Source organism: Salvia hispanica, chromosome 1 (genome assembly GCF_029641045.1).
Source record: "Salvia hispanica isolate PSC_SH4W2 chromosome 1, Shi_PSC_v1, whole genome shotgun sequence".
NCBI classification, from domain to species: Eukaryota; Viridiplantae; Streptophyta; class Magnoliopsida; order Lamiales; family Lamiaceae; genus Salvia; species Salvia hispanica.
The window spans coordinates 22,528,436-22,548,889 of NC_142692.1; the positions used below are offsets into that span (position 1 = coordinate 22,528,436).

The following is a 20,454-nucleotide window of genomic DNA, read 5'->3' on the forward strand; positions in this document are numbered from 1 at the left end:
GCTGAAGCTTTGAATGTGATGGAAGTAATCGAGTCAGTTTCTTGGATTCTAGACTCGGGATGTAGCTTCCACATGTGTCCGAATGTGGAATGGTTTGAATCCTTAACCGAGTCAGCAGGGTCTGTGGTTCTTGGCAACAACCAGGTCTGCAATATTCAAGGAATTGGAAGTGTGAGGCTGCGTTTATCTGATGGGTCAGTAAAAGTCCTTAATGATGTGAGGCTTATTCCTGAAGTGAAGAGGATCCTTTTATCATTTGGTCTGCTAGAACAGAAAGGGTGCTCGTTCGAATCATCTGGGGGAAGTATGAAGGTGAGAAGGGGTGCGAATGTGATGTTGACAGCAGAGAGGAAGGGCAGTTTGTACTACCTAAGTGCTTCGGTTCTGAGAAGCAAAGGTGAACTACATAATGTCAGAGATAATTCCCTCAGAGTATGGCATATGAGGCTGACACACTCAGCAAATGGCAGTGTGAAAGAATTAATCAGAAAGGAAGTAATTCCAAAGTCAGAGGATGGAAGTCTTGAGCCATGTGAAGAGTGCATATTGGCAAAATCAAAGAAATTGCCTTATCCACGAGGTAAACACACATCCACAGCCCCTTTAGATTACGCACATAGTGACTTATGGGGTCCTGCCCCAGTGAACTCTGTTGGGGGTGGGAGATACTACATGACTATTATAGATGATTTCTCTAGAAAGATTTGGTTGTATGTTTTGAGGGAAAAGTCTGAAGCATTTGCTAAATTTAGAGAATGGTGTAAGTTGACTGAAATGGAGAAGGGATGTGTGTTAAAGTGTCTGAGAACAGACAATGGACTTGAGTTCTTGTCCAAGGAGTTTGAAAATTTTTGTGCGGAGAGAGGCATAAAAAGGCATAGGACAGTTCCCCTCAACCCACAGCAAAATGGGGTAGCAGAGAGAGCAAATAGAACTATACTTGAAAGAGTTAGGTGCATGTTGTTGGCCTCTGGAATGGAGAAAAAATTCTGGGCACAAGCTGCTGCAACTACTGTGAAGTTGATCAATATGTGTCCATCTTCTAGCATAAATGGGGATACTCCAAACTACAGGTGGTATGGCAGATATGGGGATTATTCTCATTTAAGAACTTTTGGATGTAAAGCCTTTGCTCATTTGAAGCAAAGCAAGCTTGATGCTAGAGCTGTGAGATGTGTGATGTTAGGCTATCAGTCAGGTGTTAAAGGGTATAGGCTCTGGTGTATAGAGCAAGGGAGACAAAAGGTGATGTTAAGCCGAGATGTTGTGTTCATTGAGAATGAGATGCCTTTTAAGAAATCTGAAAAGGAGCTGGATATAAGCTTCAATGCTGGTGGCAACTCTGGTCCAGAAGTTGAGGTGGAGCTGGGACCAGAAATCCAGAGTGGGGATGGTGCTGAAACTGATGATGACTTGATCAGTAATGATGAAGTTCAAGGTGGAGCTGAGAGTAGTGATACCCCTGGAGGTGATACTAACAACCACAATGATCTTTGAGATTACAAGCTGGCTCGGGATAGAGTCAGAAGGAAAGATGTCAGACCCCCAGACAGGTACATGGATTCAGAAATGTTGTATTTTGCTCTGTGTGTGGCTGAGCAAATTTTCTACACTGAGCCTAGTTCATATAAAGCAGCAATGGAGTGTAGTGAAAGAGATTACTGGATGAAGGCCATGATTGATGAGATTGAGTCCCTCATCAAGAATGGAATTTGGATTTTAGTTGACAAAGTTGAAGGCAGAAAAGTGATCAGTTGTAAATGGTTGTACAAGAGAAAGATAGAATCTGCAGATGGGGAGAAAATAAGATATAAAGCTAGGTTGGTGGCAAGGGGGTTCACTCAAGAACAAGGAGTGGATTTCAATGAAGTTTTTTCTCCGGTGGTCAAACATATTTCAATAAGAATACTGTTAGCAGTGGTTGCTAGAATGGATTGGGAATTGGATCAACTAGATGTAAAAACCGCTTTCTTACATGGAGACTTGGTGGAAACGATATATATGCAACAGCCCGAAGGTTTTGTCAAGGTCGGGCAGGAAGGCAAAGTGTGTTTACTGAAAAAAAGTTTGTATGGACTCAAGCAAGCAAGCAGGCAATGGCAGAAGAAATTTGATGATCACATATTGAGCAGTGGTTTCAAGAGGTCAAAATATGATGAGTGTGTGTATATAAAGAGAAGAAATGGAATCACTGTTGCCTACTTACTACTATATGTCGATGATATTTTGTTGGCAGGAGCTTGCAAGAGGGAAATACAGATAGTCAAGGATGATCTGAGATCAGTTTTTTACATGAAGGATTTGGGAAGAGCAACAAGGATATTGGGAATGAACATAACCAGGGATAGAAAAAGGAAGCAGATATGGTTGAACCAAACTGATTATATCTCCAGAGTTGTTAAGAGGTTTAAGATGCAGGACTCAAAGGTGACATCAACCCCTCTAGCCCAACATTTTAAACTTTCTGTAACACAAAGGCCTAGCACTGAGGCAGAAAGGACGGAAATGCAGTCAATACCTTATGCAAACACTGTGGGGAGCATAATGTACTCAATGATTAGTACAAGGCCAGATGTGGCTCAGGCCATGAGTGCAACAAGCCGATTCATGACAGACTTTGGCAAGGAACACTGGGCAGCGTTGAAATGGATTCTCAGATACCTAAAGGGAAGTGGAGATTATGGCATATTGTTTGATGGAGGCAAGGAGTGCAATGGGGAAGCATTGATGGGTTTCTGTGATAGTGACTATGCTGGAAATGTGGATAGTAGAAGGTCACAATCTGGATACGTATTCACAATGTATGGAGCAGCAGTCAGTTGGAAATCGAGTCTGCAAGATGTGGTAGGTTTGTCCACAACCGAGGCTGAGTATATGGCTCTAACAGCTGCGGTTAAGGAAAGTTTTTGGTTGAGAGGTATGGTGGCTGATTTTGGTGTTATGCAGGAGGCTGTAGCCATTGGATGTGATAATAACAGCGCCATTCATCTAGCTAAACACCAGGTATTTCATGAGAGAAGCAAGCACATCGATGTGCGGCTTCATTTTGTGAGAGAAGAGGTGGAGAAAGGGAAGGTAATTGTGTTCAAAGTTGATACTGCAGTGAACCCTGCAGATATGCTAACGAAGGCATTGCCTAAGGAGAAGTTCGACCTCTGCTGCAGACTTGTGGGCTTATGCAAAAGGAATACATGAGTTGAATCAAGCAGGCAAGGTGGAGGATTGTTGAAGTGTGCCTACTGATTCAGCAAAGAGAAAATATTAATTCAACTTTTGGCTGAATTAATAATAGCCGTATGATGTAGAGTAATTAGATGATGTAATCTCAACCGTCCATTCACTTGGACTAGTCAGCTGGTTTAAAAGGTGTTAGTTGTTTTACAGAAAGAGAGAGAGTTTTAGAATCGAGCTGAGATCCCCAAAATTTAGGGATTGTGTTTGTTCATCAAGAATCTGATTTCAATAAAAGAGTTCTACATTTTCTTCGTGAATTCCTTTCTCAATCCATAGTTTTACTTGATTGTTAGCCAACAACTCTAATTGCCTAGACCTGGGAAACAAACTGACTGTGGGGACCATGACTGAAAAAGCAGAGTACGAACGAAAAGCTGACAGAATAACTAACTCGGGTACTAACTAACAGCGACATCATCTTCTTCAACCAAATTGCGTAAAACTCATAAGAAAAACAACATGAACGAAATCAGATCAGAACAAACTAAATCTAAATCAATTTGATGCATAACAACGAAGAACTAAACGGATCTACAGATGCTAGACGAAGTAAAATAGGAAACAAGTGGAAAACTCAAATCCATCCAACAACTCCCCTTTCTCACTTTGGATCCAACCTCAGACGCTAAATCCACTCCGGATCCAAGCGTCCGACACAAACTCCAAACAACAGAAACACTTCATCACTTCAGATTTAAACAACAACCTCCAATCAGTCAACAAACCACAGATCTATCACCAAATTCCCAGATCGAGTACCACAGCATCAAAATAAAACAGAGATCGACATAAAACTTGTTAAAATAAACTCTCAGCAGCAAGATCTACGTAAATCAACTTGAAATATCACAAATAAACGCAAACTGACAGAAGCGAAATGATAATAAGTAGCATCTACAGCCAAGTCGACTCCCAAAAGTGAAGTTCGACCGCAAAAGTGCAAAAACAAACTGAAATTTAAAGAGATTGTATCTTCGCCCACATGCGGACGGTATTGCACTGAAACTTTCTAAAGAAATGAACCCCTTCGTGACCCAAACTACCCCAGATCTCCCATTTCCAAGTGTGTGTTATGTGTGTGAGCTAAAGAGAGTGAAAAGGTGATGATTTGTGCGTTGCATGCTCTTCTATTTATAGGTGTTGGAGTGGGGCCCAGCGAGGTATAGATAGACTTTGTTGCCCTCAGCTACTGACTCCCTCCGTCACGCCTTCTTTTTCTTTGAATTCTGCTCACTTCACTTCATTCTTTCGCTAGACTGCTCCCTTCAGCATTCCCTCGATCTAGCGATTTTATCACACATCTGGCTTAGGAAACATGTTAGACCCAGCAAATTGTAACGCTTTTCACCATATAACCGATGCATGAAATTAGCCTTATCAGATACCATACGCTTCGGCAGTTGGTAGTCTCATGTATGCTATGCTTTGTACAAGGCCTGATATTTGCTTTGCTGTTGGCATGGTAGCAAGATATCAGTCAAATCCGGGCCAAGGACATTGGACTGCAGTAAAGAACATACTCAAGTACCTTAAACGGACTAAGGACTATGTTCTAGTTTACAAAGCAGGCAAGCTGTGTCCTTTGGGATATACTGATTCAGACTTTCAAGCTGATCAAAACTCGAGAAAATCTACTTCTGGTTATGTGTTTACCTTAGTAGGTGGAGCCGTAATTTGGAAGAGTGTAAAGCAGAAATGCATTGCAGACTCTACCATGGAAGCCGAATATGTGGCCGCTTCGGAGGCTGCAAAAGAGGCGGTATGGCTCAAGAACTTTCTTATGGACTTAGGTGTGGTTACGAATCTTCCCAAGAGCATCACCATTTATTGTGACAATTCTGGTGCTGTGGCAAATTCGAAGGAACCAAGAGCTCACAAAGCAAGCAAACACATTGAGAGGAAGTATCACATCATCAGAGATATAGTGCAGAGAGGAGACATACAAGTGGTCAAGATTGCGTCAGAGAACAACCTTGCAGATCCTTTTACTAAGGCATTGGCGGTCAAACCGTTCGAGCGCCATGAAGAAGGAATGGGAGTTCGACTCGCTCGAGGCCTCAACTCGCTTTCAGTATAAGTGGGAGAATTAGACGTAGTGCACATTTTTTTTGTATACTCGAAAGCTGTTTTGAGTATAAGTGGGAGATTGTTAGAGTTTGTATACTAGAAATCACCTTTCGAGTGATTGAATACTGTTAAAACTCTTATTTTATTTTCCAAATGAATAAACAGATTATTTTTGTCATAATGTTGTTATGTTTTACATTTAATGGATGTTTATTGCATATTTAAATGTATAAGTAACTTAACAAAGTCTAAGTCTTTGTTTTAGTAGACCGGTTGTGGGCGTCGTTCACTTTAAGGTAACACGGTCAGTTCTAAACAAAGAAAAAGAATAATTTCACAACCTAGATAGGCTTAGACTACCTATCGTGAAAGGTTGCAATGCCAGTCCGATTATTTCTAAGTCTTACTGAAATAAGATGACGTTGGTGTGGTATAGCACTGAATGGATCTAACAGCGAGACAGTCTTTATGCTATCTACTGAAAAACGAGGTCTCGTAAATTATTTCTCAATCAATGTATGTTAGCATTGAGCATACGGTATTGATTATGCACTACTTTGACTTACCAAATGGTGTGGGTTTTTCGCAACCCAATAAGCCTGGTATATTGGGTAGTGGTGATTAATATCTAGCGGTGCTAGGATTGCTATTATGTTGAATCGTGCGCGAGGTGAGTCTCGTTTGATAACATACTCAAGAGAAGCTTGAAATAAGGTTTTATTATTCGGAACCTAGCTAGTTGGAGTTTAATTACTCTATGAATAATAAATAAGATTTTCTTGTTGAGTCCTCTCTTGGAATAAATAAGATATTAATTAATTAAGTTCATAGCAGACAATAATTAATTAATGGATGTTTCTATCTTAAGCGCGGGAAATAAATATAAAGTATTGGAAACCCGAAGTACTTATAATTTCGGATTTGGATGGGGAGTGCAGTATTACTTCTGTAGTGGCTGCTCGTAATATTCCAATTTTAAGCTTATATTAAATTAGGGTTTAATTTAATTAGTAAAAAGCTAATTGGAGGAGCTCATATCCAAAGCCTTCCATAGATCCCTGACTGAGCCCAATATGTGACTTATTATAAATAGGAGAATAAAGGAGACAGAAAATACACTTGTTTCTCTCAAAATTTTCGGCCCCCCCTACTCCTAGTAGAGGTCGAATTTTTCTCCTCCGTGGGAAAGGATTTCTGTCTTCTCTATTTAAGTCCTAGTGCGCTGGTGAGATCAGCCCACCCTGATATCAGTTCACAGTCCGGGAATCGGTCAGAAGATCCGTGGTTTTGTACTAAAGTTCTTCACGTGGAGAAGGCGCTAGCTATCTTCGATTCTTTGGAGAATCATCAAGGTATAATGGCTAAACCTTAGAAAAGCATGTTTTAGGTTTCAATTAATTTAAAGCATGTTATTATTTGAGTTATGAGCATGATACATGTGATAATTACGCGAATAGATTTTGTCTAAATAATCCGCTAAATAGATCTGAATTATCTATAATTGATTTATGTGTGCGCTTCCGCTGCCAGTTCCATCAAGATGATGCTGCGAAAGAAAGGAAAACTATAGACGAAGAGAAATCGAATGTGGTCATAAAGGATGAGTCTGGACATGCGTGTGTTGAAGAAGATGACGTTCCACCTAAGCCTTTGAAGTGTTTCCCGAATTATGATGATCACACTTTAGTTTCAATTGAATTGTGCAATTCAATGGAGCATCTTGGCGAGGGGAATGATAGGATTGAAGGGAATGGTGATTTTGAGGAGAATCGAAAAGGCATTAGTACCATGGATGATTGTAACTTCGCTGATGGCATGGGAGATTCGTCATGCGTCGAGGTGGGAATTAATAACTACAGTGCTAGTTATCTGGCATTTTCAGATTTAATGGTTCAAGCAAATGATGGCAGTTACTCTATTATTGGTGATGGGAAAAACAATATGTTTGATTGTTTTCTAAATGTCAAACCCCAAGGAGCTACTATGGGTGTGAAGATTTTCCATAATGGATCTCAAAAAGTGTATTCGGATGGTACAGATATGGAGGTTTCTTCCACCACTAGTATGATCTCTGTGTTGGGCCGGCTGCTCAACCTGAAACTTCTTTCCACCGCGGATGTTCGTACGCTTCGTCAGTGTTGTGCAAATCCTGGGCATATGCACACATTTGATCCAGGAGGGGATATCTCGCCTAGGCTTTTATTCATGACGCTCTTTGTTGTGTCGTGGTTTCTACCGTAAGGGTAAGGTGGATTTTAACCGTGGGGGAGTTGATATGAGAATATCTCTACAAATATCCAATATCTCTATTATTTAGTTTAGTATTATTTAGCATATCTTTCCATATATTCTTAGTATCTTTATTTCTTGTTCCCTAAGTCAGAATAGTCTTATAAATAGGAGATATTGTATTCTTCTATTTCATTGAGAAATATCAGTTATCCTTTTATTTTATCTTTACGCTTTTATCGTATCATTCCTGATTTGATCGACCGGAAAAGCTCCGGTGACTACCTTTTATCCTTAAAATTGACGCCAGAGTGATTGTTGGGCAACAGCTCCCGCGACATTCGACGCAAATTATCCGAGTTAAGGAACTTCATCCTTAACATCTTTCTTGCTATTTACTGAAAGAAGAGGTCTTGGTGATTGTTATTTCTTAATCATTGTTGACATAACATTGAGCATACGATATTGGTTATGCACTACTTTGACTTATCAATAGGTGCAGGATTTTCACAACCCAAAACTTCTGATATCTTGGATAGTGGTGATCAATACGTAGAGGTGCTAGTATCGTTATTGCAATGAATCGTGCGCTAGGAGAGTCTAGTTTGATAATGTCCTCAAGAGGAGTTTGAAATAAAGTTTTATTATTCAGAAACTAGTCAGTTGGAATTTATTCCATGAATAATAATTAAGAATTTCAAACTAAGTCTACTCTTGGAATAAATAAGATACTACTCCCTCTGTCCCACAAAAGAGGTCACACTTTCATTTTTAGTTTGTCCCACAAAATATGTCACATTTTCATTTTTGGAAAAAGTTCTCTCTCACATAAATATAAAAACAATATTTCTCTCTCCATTTAACAAACAAAATAAAACCTCCTAGAATCATGTGCCGTCCCACGAGTGTGACATCTTGTGCCTTCCTCTCATCTTTCATCTTCTTCCTTCCTCTTCCAATAAAATTAGAATTAAAGATGAGAGGAAGGAAGAAGATGAAATTGAAGTGAAATCGACCGCGATGCTGAAGAAATAAGAACCCTAAACATATTATTTTATTCTAATTTTAAAAGAATATTTATAAAAATAACTAGGGAGTAAAAAATCAAAATTAAAAGTTTAATTTGGTCAAAATCGGGATTAAACCCGTTGACCGTTAGTTTTTAACGGAACAGTTAGTCCAGGACCAAAATGATCAAATTTCCATATGTTTAGGACCAAAAAATCCAAAAGATAATGTTTAGGACCAAAAACGTAAAATGGTCATATGTCCAGGACCAATTTTGACTTTTACTCTTTAATTAATTAATGAACATTTATATCTTAAGCATTAAAGAGGAAAGCCCAGAATTACTCGTAATTTGAGATTGGACGGAGAGTCAATATTATTACTGTGATTGATATTAATATTTTGTTTGAGCTTGAATTAAATTGAGGCTCAGTTTAATTAAGGAAAGTCAAACAGGTTTAGCACAAGTCTAACCTTCATGGATCTCTAATCTAGTCCATCATAACTCTATATAAAGAAGACTAGACTGAAGTAAAACAATGAGATTATTATTCATAATTTTTGAAATTCTCTCCTATTTTGAGAAAAAATTTTGTCTTCTTTCTAGTCTAGACCTTTCGGTTTTGATAAGCTTTGCCCACCCAAAGATCACAACTTGAGTGCAGGAATAGATTAGAAGATTTGTGGTTAAGTTTTGAAGATCATTACGTGGAGAAGGCGCAAGCAATCGTTAATTCTTTGAAGAATCAATTCAGTAATACTAAACCGTAAAATTCATTTTTAGGATTTATATTCTTAAGCATGAATTATTTGCGTTTTGACATGCAATTATATATTAACATGTGAATTAATTAAATCTATAATCTGTCAAATAGATTCTTAGTTTATTTTATTTACTTTGTTCATATACCAATAATTCTAATAATTCTAACTTTTACTACTATATGCGATAGGCGTTGAATAAAATAGATCGCTCACAAGCTTTATATAAAGAGCAAAAGGCGGTTTAGGCACGAATGCGTTACAAGTTTGGAATATAACTATCTAACTATGAAAGAAGTGTAAAGAGGATAAAAGTGAGTTTTGAATTATTTCATCAACAAGCGTGCTTCAATTGTTGCATCCACAGACTTTTTGAGGCACCATATAATCTATGATTACATATTGTATGATAAGGTTATCTTTATTCCATTATTTATTTGCGTAGGTTTATGCGGTCGATTTATTATTTTGATTGGATTATCTTTATTCCATTATTTGTTTGCGTAAGTTTATGCGGTCGATTTATTATTTTGAAATCCAATCAATAAAGTGCTTGATCAAATGGAAAACATATTATATCATTATCATATTATAATTGGGCATCACACTAACAAATCTTACCTAATTCGTGAAAAATGTAGATTTATGAGCGGAACTAAACGATGAAAAAATGTGTATTCTGATATAAGATCGGCGTGCTAGACTTCGAATAATTACATTTTATTATTGTGAAAAATGTGCATTCTGATATAACTGGTCCCATTTATTTTTGTTTTCTTTATCAAATTATATTACAATCGAAAAAGTAATATGAACATTAAAATTAAAAAAATTTAAAAACTTGTACTAATATATTTAAAAAGATTGCAGATATGGTGTGTGACAAAATTTTAGGTATCAAATAAATGAATTGGACCATCTTATAAACACACACAAATTGTCAAAGTTTTATAAGTATAATACGAGACAGAGCCATCAATGATTCAATTTATCTTTTTAAATTTGAAACTTTATTTGGTGCTATATTTGGATTTTTCTAAGTGATTGGTTGCATAATTTTGAAAGTCAGGCCAATTTTGCAAAATGGTTCTATACTTCTATATTCGGGCATAGCAAATTTTTTTGATGCTATTCATTATCCAATTTTGGCGCCATTATGAGTACTAAATAATTTGGTGCTATATTCGAACATATTGCATACAAAATTGCTTCAATAACTATGCTGCTTCAACTATCAAGAGGAAACATAATTAATGCTAAACCTCATTCCAAAGTACTATTAAATGATGATTCGTGAACAGAAAACAAATTACATAAGTATAGTAAAAAAAATACTAATGAAATTTCAATAACAATCAATATATGGTACTGATTGCACATGAAAGAACGTGTAGCATGGGCCATTCCAATCCCTAGATGAGAATCTTGAGTTCAATTTGCAATTAAAGTCCAAAAGGCCACATACCAAATTCTTGAGATACAGACATCTAAAATCGTTTTTGTCAAACAAATTATTCAATTTTTGCTCTATAATTGACACGCTAAACGAGGAATTGAAAAATGACAAAATCACTGATATTCTATTTCTGTGTGGCTTTGAAATATTTGGACTTATTATTTTAAAATTTTCTAGTTGATTGATTATATGATTCATTTTACCACTGTATTGTAATCATCATCTGGAACTGGAACACACCTTTTGACTTTTAAGTTGCTTTGGGACCTGTTTGTTTTCTTTTTTTCTTGCTAACAAAAAGTTAATTAAGAAGTTATTCACCCGCTCTCGCCCTCGATTAAGAGTCCCACTTTTCTATTTCGGTCCGTCCTCAATTAAGAGTCACACTTTATTCTTACCATAAATAGTAAGTAGGTCTCACGTTCCACCAACTCACTTTACTCATATTTTACTATAAAATCAATATAAAAAAGTAGATCTCACATTCCACTAACTTTTTCAACCAATTTATCTTTACATTTCTTAAAATCCGTGCTCGGTCAAAGTATGACTCCTAATCGGAGACGGAGGTAGTATTAAATTAAGACAAGTAAGGACGTAAGTTACTTATAGAAAAGCAAAACCATAATATTCAAACACATTTAGTTTCACTAAAATTAGAAGAAAAAATACCGACAATATGTAAGATTTTTAAATGACTAGTTTATGCATTAATTATTCGCATTCATTAAGATTTAAGAAATTGCCTATTCGAATCTAAAACTTTCACAAATTCTTCATAGATGCATCAGTACATCCCCCATATTCGAAAACTAAAAAATTGTGAATTGAAGTTGTCGATAATAATAAAATGGGTTTTTTTGATTAAAAATATCAGTCCACATTTATGAACTTTAATTACTACTCCGTATATTTTTGTCTCTTTGTTTTTTGTTTTTTTTTTTCTAAAACGCCATTTAATCTTAGGGTTACAGTATTTCATTGCTTTTTTCCTACCATTCTCAACTCACATCTCTTCATTTTCTTTTCTCCATATCTCTTGGTTCTCCTCTTCCATATTTCTCTCCTTTCTCTCTCTAGCTCAATCTTATGCAATTACATTGCTACTTAGTAATATGCTGATTTGCGATCAATGCGATAGATTTAGGCCAAATACAATTAAAGGTCTTTATATTAATAGGAGTACATTTTATTTTATTGGGGTTTTTTATGTTTTATTAAATTCTTATACTAATCTATTTTTTTATTAGATCCTTTTACATTTTTTATTTCATTAGATCCTTGTGCTATTGTAGTAGTACATTTTTATTCAGGAGCTTATTTGGTTGAATATATATTTACTGAACTTCATATTTAACTTAATTTTTCTTGTGTTGATTAATTTTTATATATTTTTTTATTTATTTTGAAATTAATGAAGTTGCAATATCGACTTAAGAAAATTATTAAAAAAATGATAAATTTATATTTGATGATCGAACAATATCAATGATATTTTCATTTTCGCAATGATTCTTTAGTTGATATTGCAATTAAATTAATTCTAAAAAATTCAAGAAGAAAAAAGGAAAATAAATAAATTTAGGTAATACTACAAGAAAAGTTCACTATATTTTGAAATCCATTAAATAAAGATTTAACCAAATTAAAAATAAAAGTAAGGAAACGTCTGAAATCAAAATAATTAGTATAAGGACCTAATGATAAAAAAAATGTAAAATAATCTAATGAAATAAAATGCATTGGTACGATGACCTAATAAATCAAAGATTTGTAGAAGTACCTAATGAAACAAATTGCATTACAAGGACCTTTAAATACGTTTTGCCATAGATTATTTTGCTTTAAATCAAGATTATTTCCTTCTCAATCCATAAGGCATTTGCATTGTGAGCTAGCTATAAATACACAAACAAGACGTTATCACAGAGGGGGGATGACAACACATTTCATAATATTCTTGAAGCAACAAAATCCTTATCACTTGGAAATGTATTTACAAATTTATGATTAAAATCTCAACAAATTGTGGCGTTATTTGTGAGGAGGTTTTAATATTTGGAATACCTGAATATCCCGGTGAACAAGTATATCACCAAACTCACGAAGCACTCCTCCGACTTTCCAATAATAATTATAAAAACTTATCACAGAATATATTATTATAAAATTCACTAAACTTGTAATTCTCTAAAATTTAATAGTAAGACAGATATTAAAGCCACATGAAAAAGAAAAAAGTAAACCCTAGTAAAGCGGGCCCATCAATTATTCCTGGGCCCCCCGGTCAACTGGCATTGGATAGGAGTCCATATTGCGAAACGGGCCCACATACTGACGCTATCATCCCCTGCGACGCATACATAGTGACACCTCATTTAGCAACCGTCCGATTGTTTTAGTAAGCTCTACTTCACTTTCTTTCTCTATCACTCGCGCGGGATTTCTCTCTCTGTATACCGTATACGTATAGCTATAGCTATTCCGCAGTTGTATCTATATATTTCTATCTGCAGTGAAGCTCCTTTCTCTCTTTTCGGCGGCATCGAGCTCTACGCTTACGCTTCCTTCAATTCTAACAAGATTTCTTGCTTTTCCCCTGACTAACTCCCTATTCTCTGCAATTCCTTACTTTGCTTTCAGTGTAAGTTCATTTCTGCATTATTGCTTTCCGCAATTTCCTCTTTTCTCTTCCTCAACATTTCCGTTGGTTTCGCCGCTTTCTTCAGATTTTCTGCGCTGCTGCTCATTGTGCTGGTGCTACCTCTTCATTTTCTGTCACTTATTTTTTAGGTTCATATTAGTGCGGATTTAAGAGCATTTTGTAGTTACTGAGCTGAAGGTTGTTTGGATCTGTGGTTTACTTGATTGGGATGTGATTGGGAGATTTTGTAGATATGACCGACATTTTGGAATTTTATTTATTTTTATTATTCGCTTTAAGCTTTAGTTTTGCAAATATAGTCCATCAAAACGTGCGTTTCATGAGTATGATTATGATTTATGACATTTCCAAAATCTGATGGAAAATTGAAAGCAGAGACTGAGTTTGGGTTTATCACTTTATTGTGAGCACTAAAGACTGCTGTAACGCTGATTTATTAAAGTGAAATTATTAATTAGAAGTTGCTAGATACAGCTTACTACTCTCAGAATATGTGGCTATATTTGTTGAATCTCCATTCGACAATCTAGATGTGAAAGTTTAACTAGTTATTGCATTTGGATTTGTTGAAAAATGTACTTTGGTTTCTGAGAATGGTCCAACGAGTCATGCTTGTTTCAAGTTGTACTTGTTTTCGCTGATTAATCTAATTTTACTTCAATCTTGCGTGTTCATTCGTCAAAGCTAATTTTTGTATTGTTCCTGTTAGTGATGGTTTCTATCTGCATGTTTAAGGCATTGAAGCCAGTTTTTGGTCTAGTTTATTTCTATGGCTGGCTTGGACACAATTATCTGAGAACTCGATTGGTAAAAGTAAAAAAAAAAAGGGTTTAATGGGTGGTGCACTTGAATCATTTAATCTTGGATTACTTGTGGCTGATTGCTTCGTAATACATTTCGATGTATTAGAAAGTTTGGTAGTTTACTGAAAAAAATACTTGTTATCTCTGTTTTCAGGAGAAGATATCCTTACAGCACTGAGATTGTTAGTTTCAATTAAAGCTACTCCACCTTTTAGTTTCTGACTGCTAGAGTGAGGATGTAATGCATGCCATCAAGCATCAAGCCTAGTTCCAGAAGTGTAGAAATGTCTACGGACATGGGACATGTTGTAGGACAAGAGAGGAGCTTGGGACAAAGACAAAATGTGGATTCTGTTGGAGAGAAAACTCCATTGCCCTGGGTAGAAAAGGCTATGCTGCTTCAAGGGAAGCACAGGGTTCGACATTCTTTTAGCCAGCCATCCGATGATCGGGGATTTGATTTTACTGAGAATGCAAGTGCTGAGAAAGTCCAGTCTAGATCTGCAGGAAATGAGCGAAAGCGTCAGGTTGGAGGCAGGGCATTTGATGATAACGAGCTTGTAAAGCACATGTCCAATTTACCTGGCTTTCTCCAGCATGTAGAGAAGGACAATACCATCCAGGACAAGGCTCTGAACTTTGGTGTTCTTGACTGGAAGCGTTTGGAGAAGTGGAAGTACACTGAACGTATGCCTGGAAAACTTCTCAGGAAAGCTTCACCAACTAGAGATTCATTTGTTTCAGCAAGTGGGCTGCCAAAAATAAGTCCAAACTTGAAAAGACAAGCCTCTTCTCATACTCGCCAGCCCAGTTTGTCACATTCGGGCAAGCAACCAGTGGCAGATGGTTCATCATCTCAGCAACAACAGCCTCCTCAAAGTTTATGTATCAAGTCATCAAAGGAAGAAAGAAATGGTAAATACCAGAAGGAAGAAGAATATGTTGAGTATCTCAAATCCAAGGGAAAGGAAAGATGCAACCAAAAATATCACACTGCAGAAAGTATCAGGATTGTGAGGCAGCAAAACCATTCTAAGCAAACAGGGAAGTATTCTGACCAATATTCTACTGAAACATTTGGATACAAGAGCAGGATGAATCCACTGAAAGCGATAGTGTCAGAAAGGGAAGCTTCTTCTTCATCATCCAAGCAGAGGAAACAAAAGGTTGCTCCCCTTCCACCTAACAAAGTTGGAGCTCATGGGAAGAAGAGTGCGAGGAGATATGGTGAATTGAAACTTACCTCTGGATGTTCAGCACCAGAGCCACAAAATATTGTGCTTCTTGTTCCCAAAGATTTTCAAGAAAAAGGTCGCTCAGAAAGTTCACAGTTCACAGAATCCAGGACCTCACTTGATACAAAATTATCAGCAATAGAAGTGACAGGGAACCGATTGTCTGATTTCTGTTCACCCCGGGAGCTGTATTCTGGAGGATACTCTGATATTCCTCATTCTTGTCCTCTTCCATCAAGTTCCATGAAGCCGCATGACTTGTTAGCTTCTCATGCAACTGATGCAGATATTTTCCCAAATGCAGATTCTATCACCTCCACATCATCTGAAGCTAAATTTTCAGATATGAGCGAAGAAGCTATAAGGGCCTCAGCTTATACTGAGCCTTCCAGTAGAAAACAAGGTATCAATGGTGAACAGTCCACTGCCAAAGGAAGATCTCCCTCACCTACACGGCGGTTCAGCTTTAACCTGGGAAAGATGGGCAGAAGTTTTAGCTTTAAGGAAAGCTCAGCAGTTCCACAATTGAGTTCTACATATACTCCTGTAAAATCGGCCCCGGTGAGGTCTGAAGTTTCCCATAGCATGGATAGCGTTGATAAGGATCAGGCAAATAGCAAAGCAAGGTCCAGCCCTTTAAGGAGATTGCTGGACCCATTGCTCAAGCAAAAATCAAGTAGTGATACTGTTCGACCACTAAATGGAAGCTTGCTCTCCATGACAGCCAGTCCCACAGGCATCAAGGGACCACCTCAAGATAAGAGGCCTGATGCATCAAATTTTCAGGCTCTTTTGCAACTCACTTTCAAGAATGGGCTACCTTTCTTTAGACTAGTGGTGGAGAACAGGAAGGACATGCTAGCTGCGGCTGTGAAGAGATTGCCAACTTTTGAAAAGAATGATCCTTGCATGGTTTACTCATTCTACACCGTTCATGAGATTAAGAAAAAGAGCATGAACTGGATTAATCACGGGTCAAAGAGCAAAACTTGTAGCCTTGGCTACAGTATAATTGGTCAGATGAAGATTTCAACCATACACCATCTGAAAGCAAACAGAGAGGATACTAGTGAATGTGATTCAAGGGAGTGCGTCCTGTACGGTGTTGATCCTGGTCAGGTAGATAAGCAAATGCTTGCATTTGTCCCTAAGAAGGAGATTGCAGCGATTGTAGTTAAAAACTCTAGTAAAAGGGTCAATGGTGGAGAGTTTATGGATAAGAACCATCAATCAGAAGGGAGGAATTTCCCACAGCTTGTGTTCCCAGCATCATCAGAAAGCCAAGAAAAAGCAAATTCTAATGGCACAATAGTCATCCTTCCTGGCGCAGTTCATGGTATACCTATTAAAGGCACGCCTTCCTCATTAATTAGTCGATGGAGATCTGGTGGATGTTGTGATTGTGGAGGATGGGACGTCGGCTGCAAGCTGCGGGTACTTGCTGACAGCAGAAAAAGCAGTAACAATACTCAGGATTCAGCGTCAAGCTCTGCTGATCACGTTAATCTTTTCATGCAGGTACTTGTTATACTTCACGATATTACCCCCTTCTACTTAAGTCTTGGTAAACTAATTTCTAATTATTTTTACAGGGTGGAGAGCACAAGGGCAGACCTGTTTTCAGCTTGAAACCATTTAGCGATGAGTTCTACTCTATCGAAATGGATCCATCGATTTCTTTGTTGGAGGCATTTGCTACAAGTGTAGCGCATCTCACTTGCCGAAAAATTCCTGAAATTATAGATTACAAAGGTCAGTCAGAAGCAGAGCATGTTCCAGATCCGAATCCAAGAGCTGATAGAAAGAAACCCCCGCTGTTTCAAGAGCAAGTCCCTGCTAAGTACGTTACGTGCCCACCCTTGTCTCCAGTTGGAAGGATTTAGGAATGGAGATTTTGTTTCAAAGTTGTTTGGGCCACATCTATTTCTCGAAGAGAGTATGTTGCCATTAATCACTGCGTCCTTTGATTATGATCAGCTTAGACTGGAAGAAAACGGTGATTACTAATATTGTAAAGGTACCTGCTGATGCAGAAAATTTATGTGACACTGTAAATTTTGTTGATCAACTCTTCTGAATAAGTCAAGTCTAATTTTGCTGCTTGTAGTAAATCAAGATGTGCATCTCTTAATGTATATGGACAAGAACCTCATAAGGCTAGTAAGGGAGTAATTTGGTAGTTATGTCAAAACAAGTTAAAGAGCTCGTGTGGCTTTAACCATGTGTTTGATACACATGTTATTTTTATAGCCCGATTAAACCGAAGCCTATGTTTCAGCCTCGAAAATTAACTTGTTGAACTAAATGAACCTAGTGGTTTTAAGTACAATGTTGCTCAATATCTTTCACTCTATTCTTGAATAGATATATTTTTGAGGTTGTTTTAGTCGACATAAAAATTAACATGATAAAAATTAAAGATATGGTAAATTTTTAACTAAATTGTCAAACACACCAACTAGATACTACATAACTAGCACAAATTATAATATATATAACGGTCAGTATCATACCTAGCCGTAACATGGATAGTCTACCAAACGAGACATTGTGGTGTTAAAATCTCCATCACAGACCAACATACAATACAAATCGGTATTTAGGTCTTACAAACTCTCACAGACCAACATAGGATGCAAAAAAGTGGTTTTGGTCTTACAATCTGTTTCAAAGATCCACATATGAGGCATGGTGAATGCATAGAAACCACTGGCCATCAATCTTCTCAAAAACATTCGACGCAAAATGCCTTCCCCAGCTACTCCCCTTGGTCTTCACCATTTCGATGCAGGTAACATAGCCAACCTCACCTCTCACGTGGACCTGTACGTCCTTGATCTCAATCTCGAGGGGGAACTCGTAGTCAGCCCAAACAAATTCCCAGCTCCCCATCACCAGGTCATAACCAGAGATGCCACTCACACCAGGGTGCACGACACACACATGGTTTCCCTTCGACCAGAGAGCTTGCATTGAAGCTAAATCCCCATTTCTGAACGAGTTGTAAAATCGAGAGTTTGCTGCTAAGACTGAAGCCTTGCTATCCTCCTGGAGAAGTCGAAGGCTGTCCCTGATCTTTGCTGCCTGGGAGTAGTTCTCTTCCTCAATGGCAATCTGCAACTCCCGCTCCAATGTCTGTTCGTTCAGCAAGATGCTTTCACCACTCATGGTTCCACCAGACTCTTCTCTCGTCACCTGGCACGATACCAGCAACCGTGATCTCGATCCTTGCACATAATTCCCTGCTCTGAAGAGGAAAAGAACGAAGATATATTACTATCTTATAGCACGATTCAAGAAACCATATACAACACTGAACCAGTTTCACAATCAGCTTAGGCACATTTCATCAAATACAGGTAAACTTATAGAAAAATCTAAACTCGGATTCACAACAACGTGATTACAAATAGCAATACCGTGAAGTTCGAGCCCTGGAGATAAGTTGGAAATTATCTTCTCTTCCACCTAAAACCACATTGTTTCTCCTGTGAAGACAAGGGTAAAGATGATGACGAAGCATCCCACTGCTGTTGGCGCATAACGCAGCTAAATGTCTACGTTCTCTGCAGTGCAACATTGCCTACATTCATAACACATCAAACTAAATTAGGCACCCCAGATTCTTCAATCTGCTATTGTAAAACCCATATCATTGATATACATTTCAATAACCAAAATGAAAGGCCTAATTCGACGGAAGGGATCTCCTAATCCGAGCAGAATAATATACTATAGGAACATAACATAGAACTTAATTATTCATCCCCAAATATCGAATCTCATACACCCTAATTACGACACAATTCAAATCAATCAACCAGAAATAAATAGATGAAAAATAAAAGAGGGAAAATGAAACAACTATGCATAATCAGGATAAAAATTGACAACAAAAATTAAATAAATACTCACATCATCTTTTGCATCCCTAATTAAACTAGAACGGTTCAGCTGGGGCTTGAAATACATCGCGGAAAAATTTGACACTTCCATGGCAGCAACGATCTCGCCAGCTGCCGAGAAGAGAGAAAATTAAACGATTGATTATCATACGGAAGCATGATTTCTTGAGGAAATAGTCCTACGGATTAGATAAGGAAGAATTTGGACTTACTCGTTGACTGGTAGGAGAGGATACTAGAGAAACGGTGGATCGATGAAGGAGCAGCTGCATAAACTGCGGTGAAATGAAAAATTGATCATTGTTGATCCGGCCTGGGATGGTGGGCTTTACTTGGGATCTAATTTGGATTCGGGCGTCGGCCCGTAACAACTGTATACACATGATGAAAAATAACCATATATTCTTTTAATTTTGGGATGTTGGATAAAATATGTACCGATTACGAGGAACGTGAACTCTAAATATTGTACAAACTCAAAACTATAATCTGTACCATTGAAAAATATCAACGGATCAGAAAAAAGCAATAGAAAAATGTCAACATAATTTCAACGTAGTCAATGATTGATATTGTGTTGATATTGTGTTGATACTGTGTTGACATTAAAATCTTGAAATTTTACACTGTGGTGATATTATATTGAAACTATGTTGAAGCTATGTTGAAGAGTTTTGAGTTTGTACAATATATAAGTTTGCATTTTATCACTACCCCCGATTATGATCTTTATTGTTTTCATAAAGTTAATGATGATGATTCCAAATAGTTATCAATGCCTTCTTTTTTTTAAAGAAACACGGTAATTTTATAAATTTAAGATGTTTATTAGGATATAACGGACAAAATGTTTTTGGAATAAAGTTTACTTATAAAGTTTGGATTTCTCGATAATAAGTGAGCAACACGATTACAAGCTCTAGCGATAACAGATGCATTTTGATTATTGTGAAAAGAGTTGACGTCATCGATTTTCGATCAAATGCCATTATTTTTAAAAGGGCTTTATATGAATATTTTGTACGCCTCTTTATTGAAGTTTGCGAAAGAGAGTTATAGTTTTTGACGAAAATTGCACGAAGTTATTAAT

General features: G+C 37.2%; 2 protein-coding genes across 2 annotated transcripts; one reads left to right on the forward strand and one right to left on the reverse strand.

Moving 5' to 3' along the window:
- The first annotated feature begins 14,469 nt into the window (after positions 1–14,469).
- On the forward strand, positions 14,470–17,570 carry LOC125222533 (uncharacterized). Its single transcript, XM_048125201.1, has 2 exons — positions 14,470–16,977; positions 17,052–17,570. Exons 1-2 carry the CDS (start codon positions 14,470–14,472, stop codon positions 17,340–17,342), a joined length of 2,799 nt encoding a protein of 932 aa, XP_047981158.1. The 3' UTR covers positions 17,343–17,570.
- A 352-nt stretch (positions 17,571–17,922) lies between these two features.
- LOC125217699 (Nuclear transport factor 2 (NTF2) family protein) lies at positions 17,923–19,715 on the reverse strand. Its single transcript, XM_048119222.1, has 4 exons — positions 19,577–19,715; positions 19,375–19,475; positions 18,879–19,042; positions 17,923–18,706 (listed from the first exon to the last, which is right to left on the reverse strand). The coding sequence occupies exons 2-4, from the start codon at positions 19,453–19,455 to the stop codon at positions 18,127–18,129; spliced, it is 825 nt and encodes a 274-aa protein (XP_047975179.1). The 5' UTR covers positions 19,456–19,475; positions 19,577–19,715; the 3' UTR covers positions 17,923–18,126.
- Between the last annotated feature and the right edge of the window lie 739 nt (positions 19,716–20,454).

Coding starts and splice junctions, on each gene's coding strand:
- LOC125217699 (XM_048119222.1), bottom strand. CDS start 19,455: ATGGAAGTGTCAAATTTTTCCGCGATGTATTTCAAGCCCCAGCTGAAC. Junction 19,043..19,374: donor TTAGGGATGCAAAAGATGAT/GTGAGTATTTAT, acceptor TTATGAATGTAG/GCAATGTTGCACTGCAGAGA. Junction 18,707..18,878: donor TCCAGGGCTCGAACTTCACG/GTATTGCTATTT, acceptor TTTCCTCTTCAG/AGCAGGGAATTATGTGCAAG.
- LOC125222533 (XM_048125201.1), top strand. CDS start 14,470: ATGCCATCAAGCATCAAGCCTAGTTCCAGAAGTGTAGAAATGTCTACG. Junction 16,978..17,051: donor ACGTTAATCTTTTCATGCAG/GTACTTGTTATA, acceptor TTATTTTTACAG/GGTGGAGAGCACAAGGGCAG.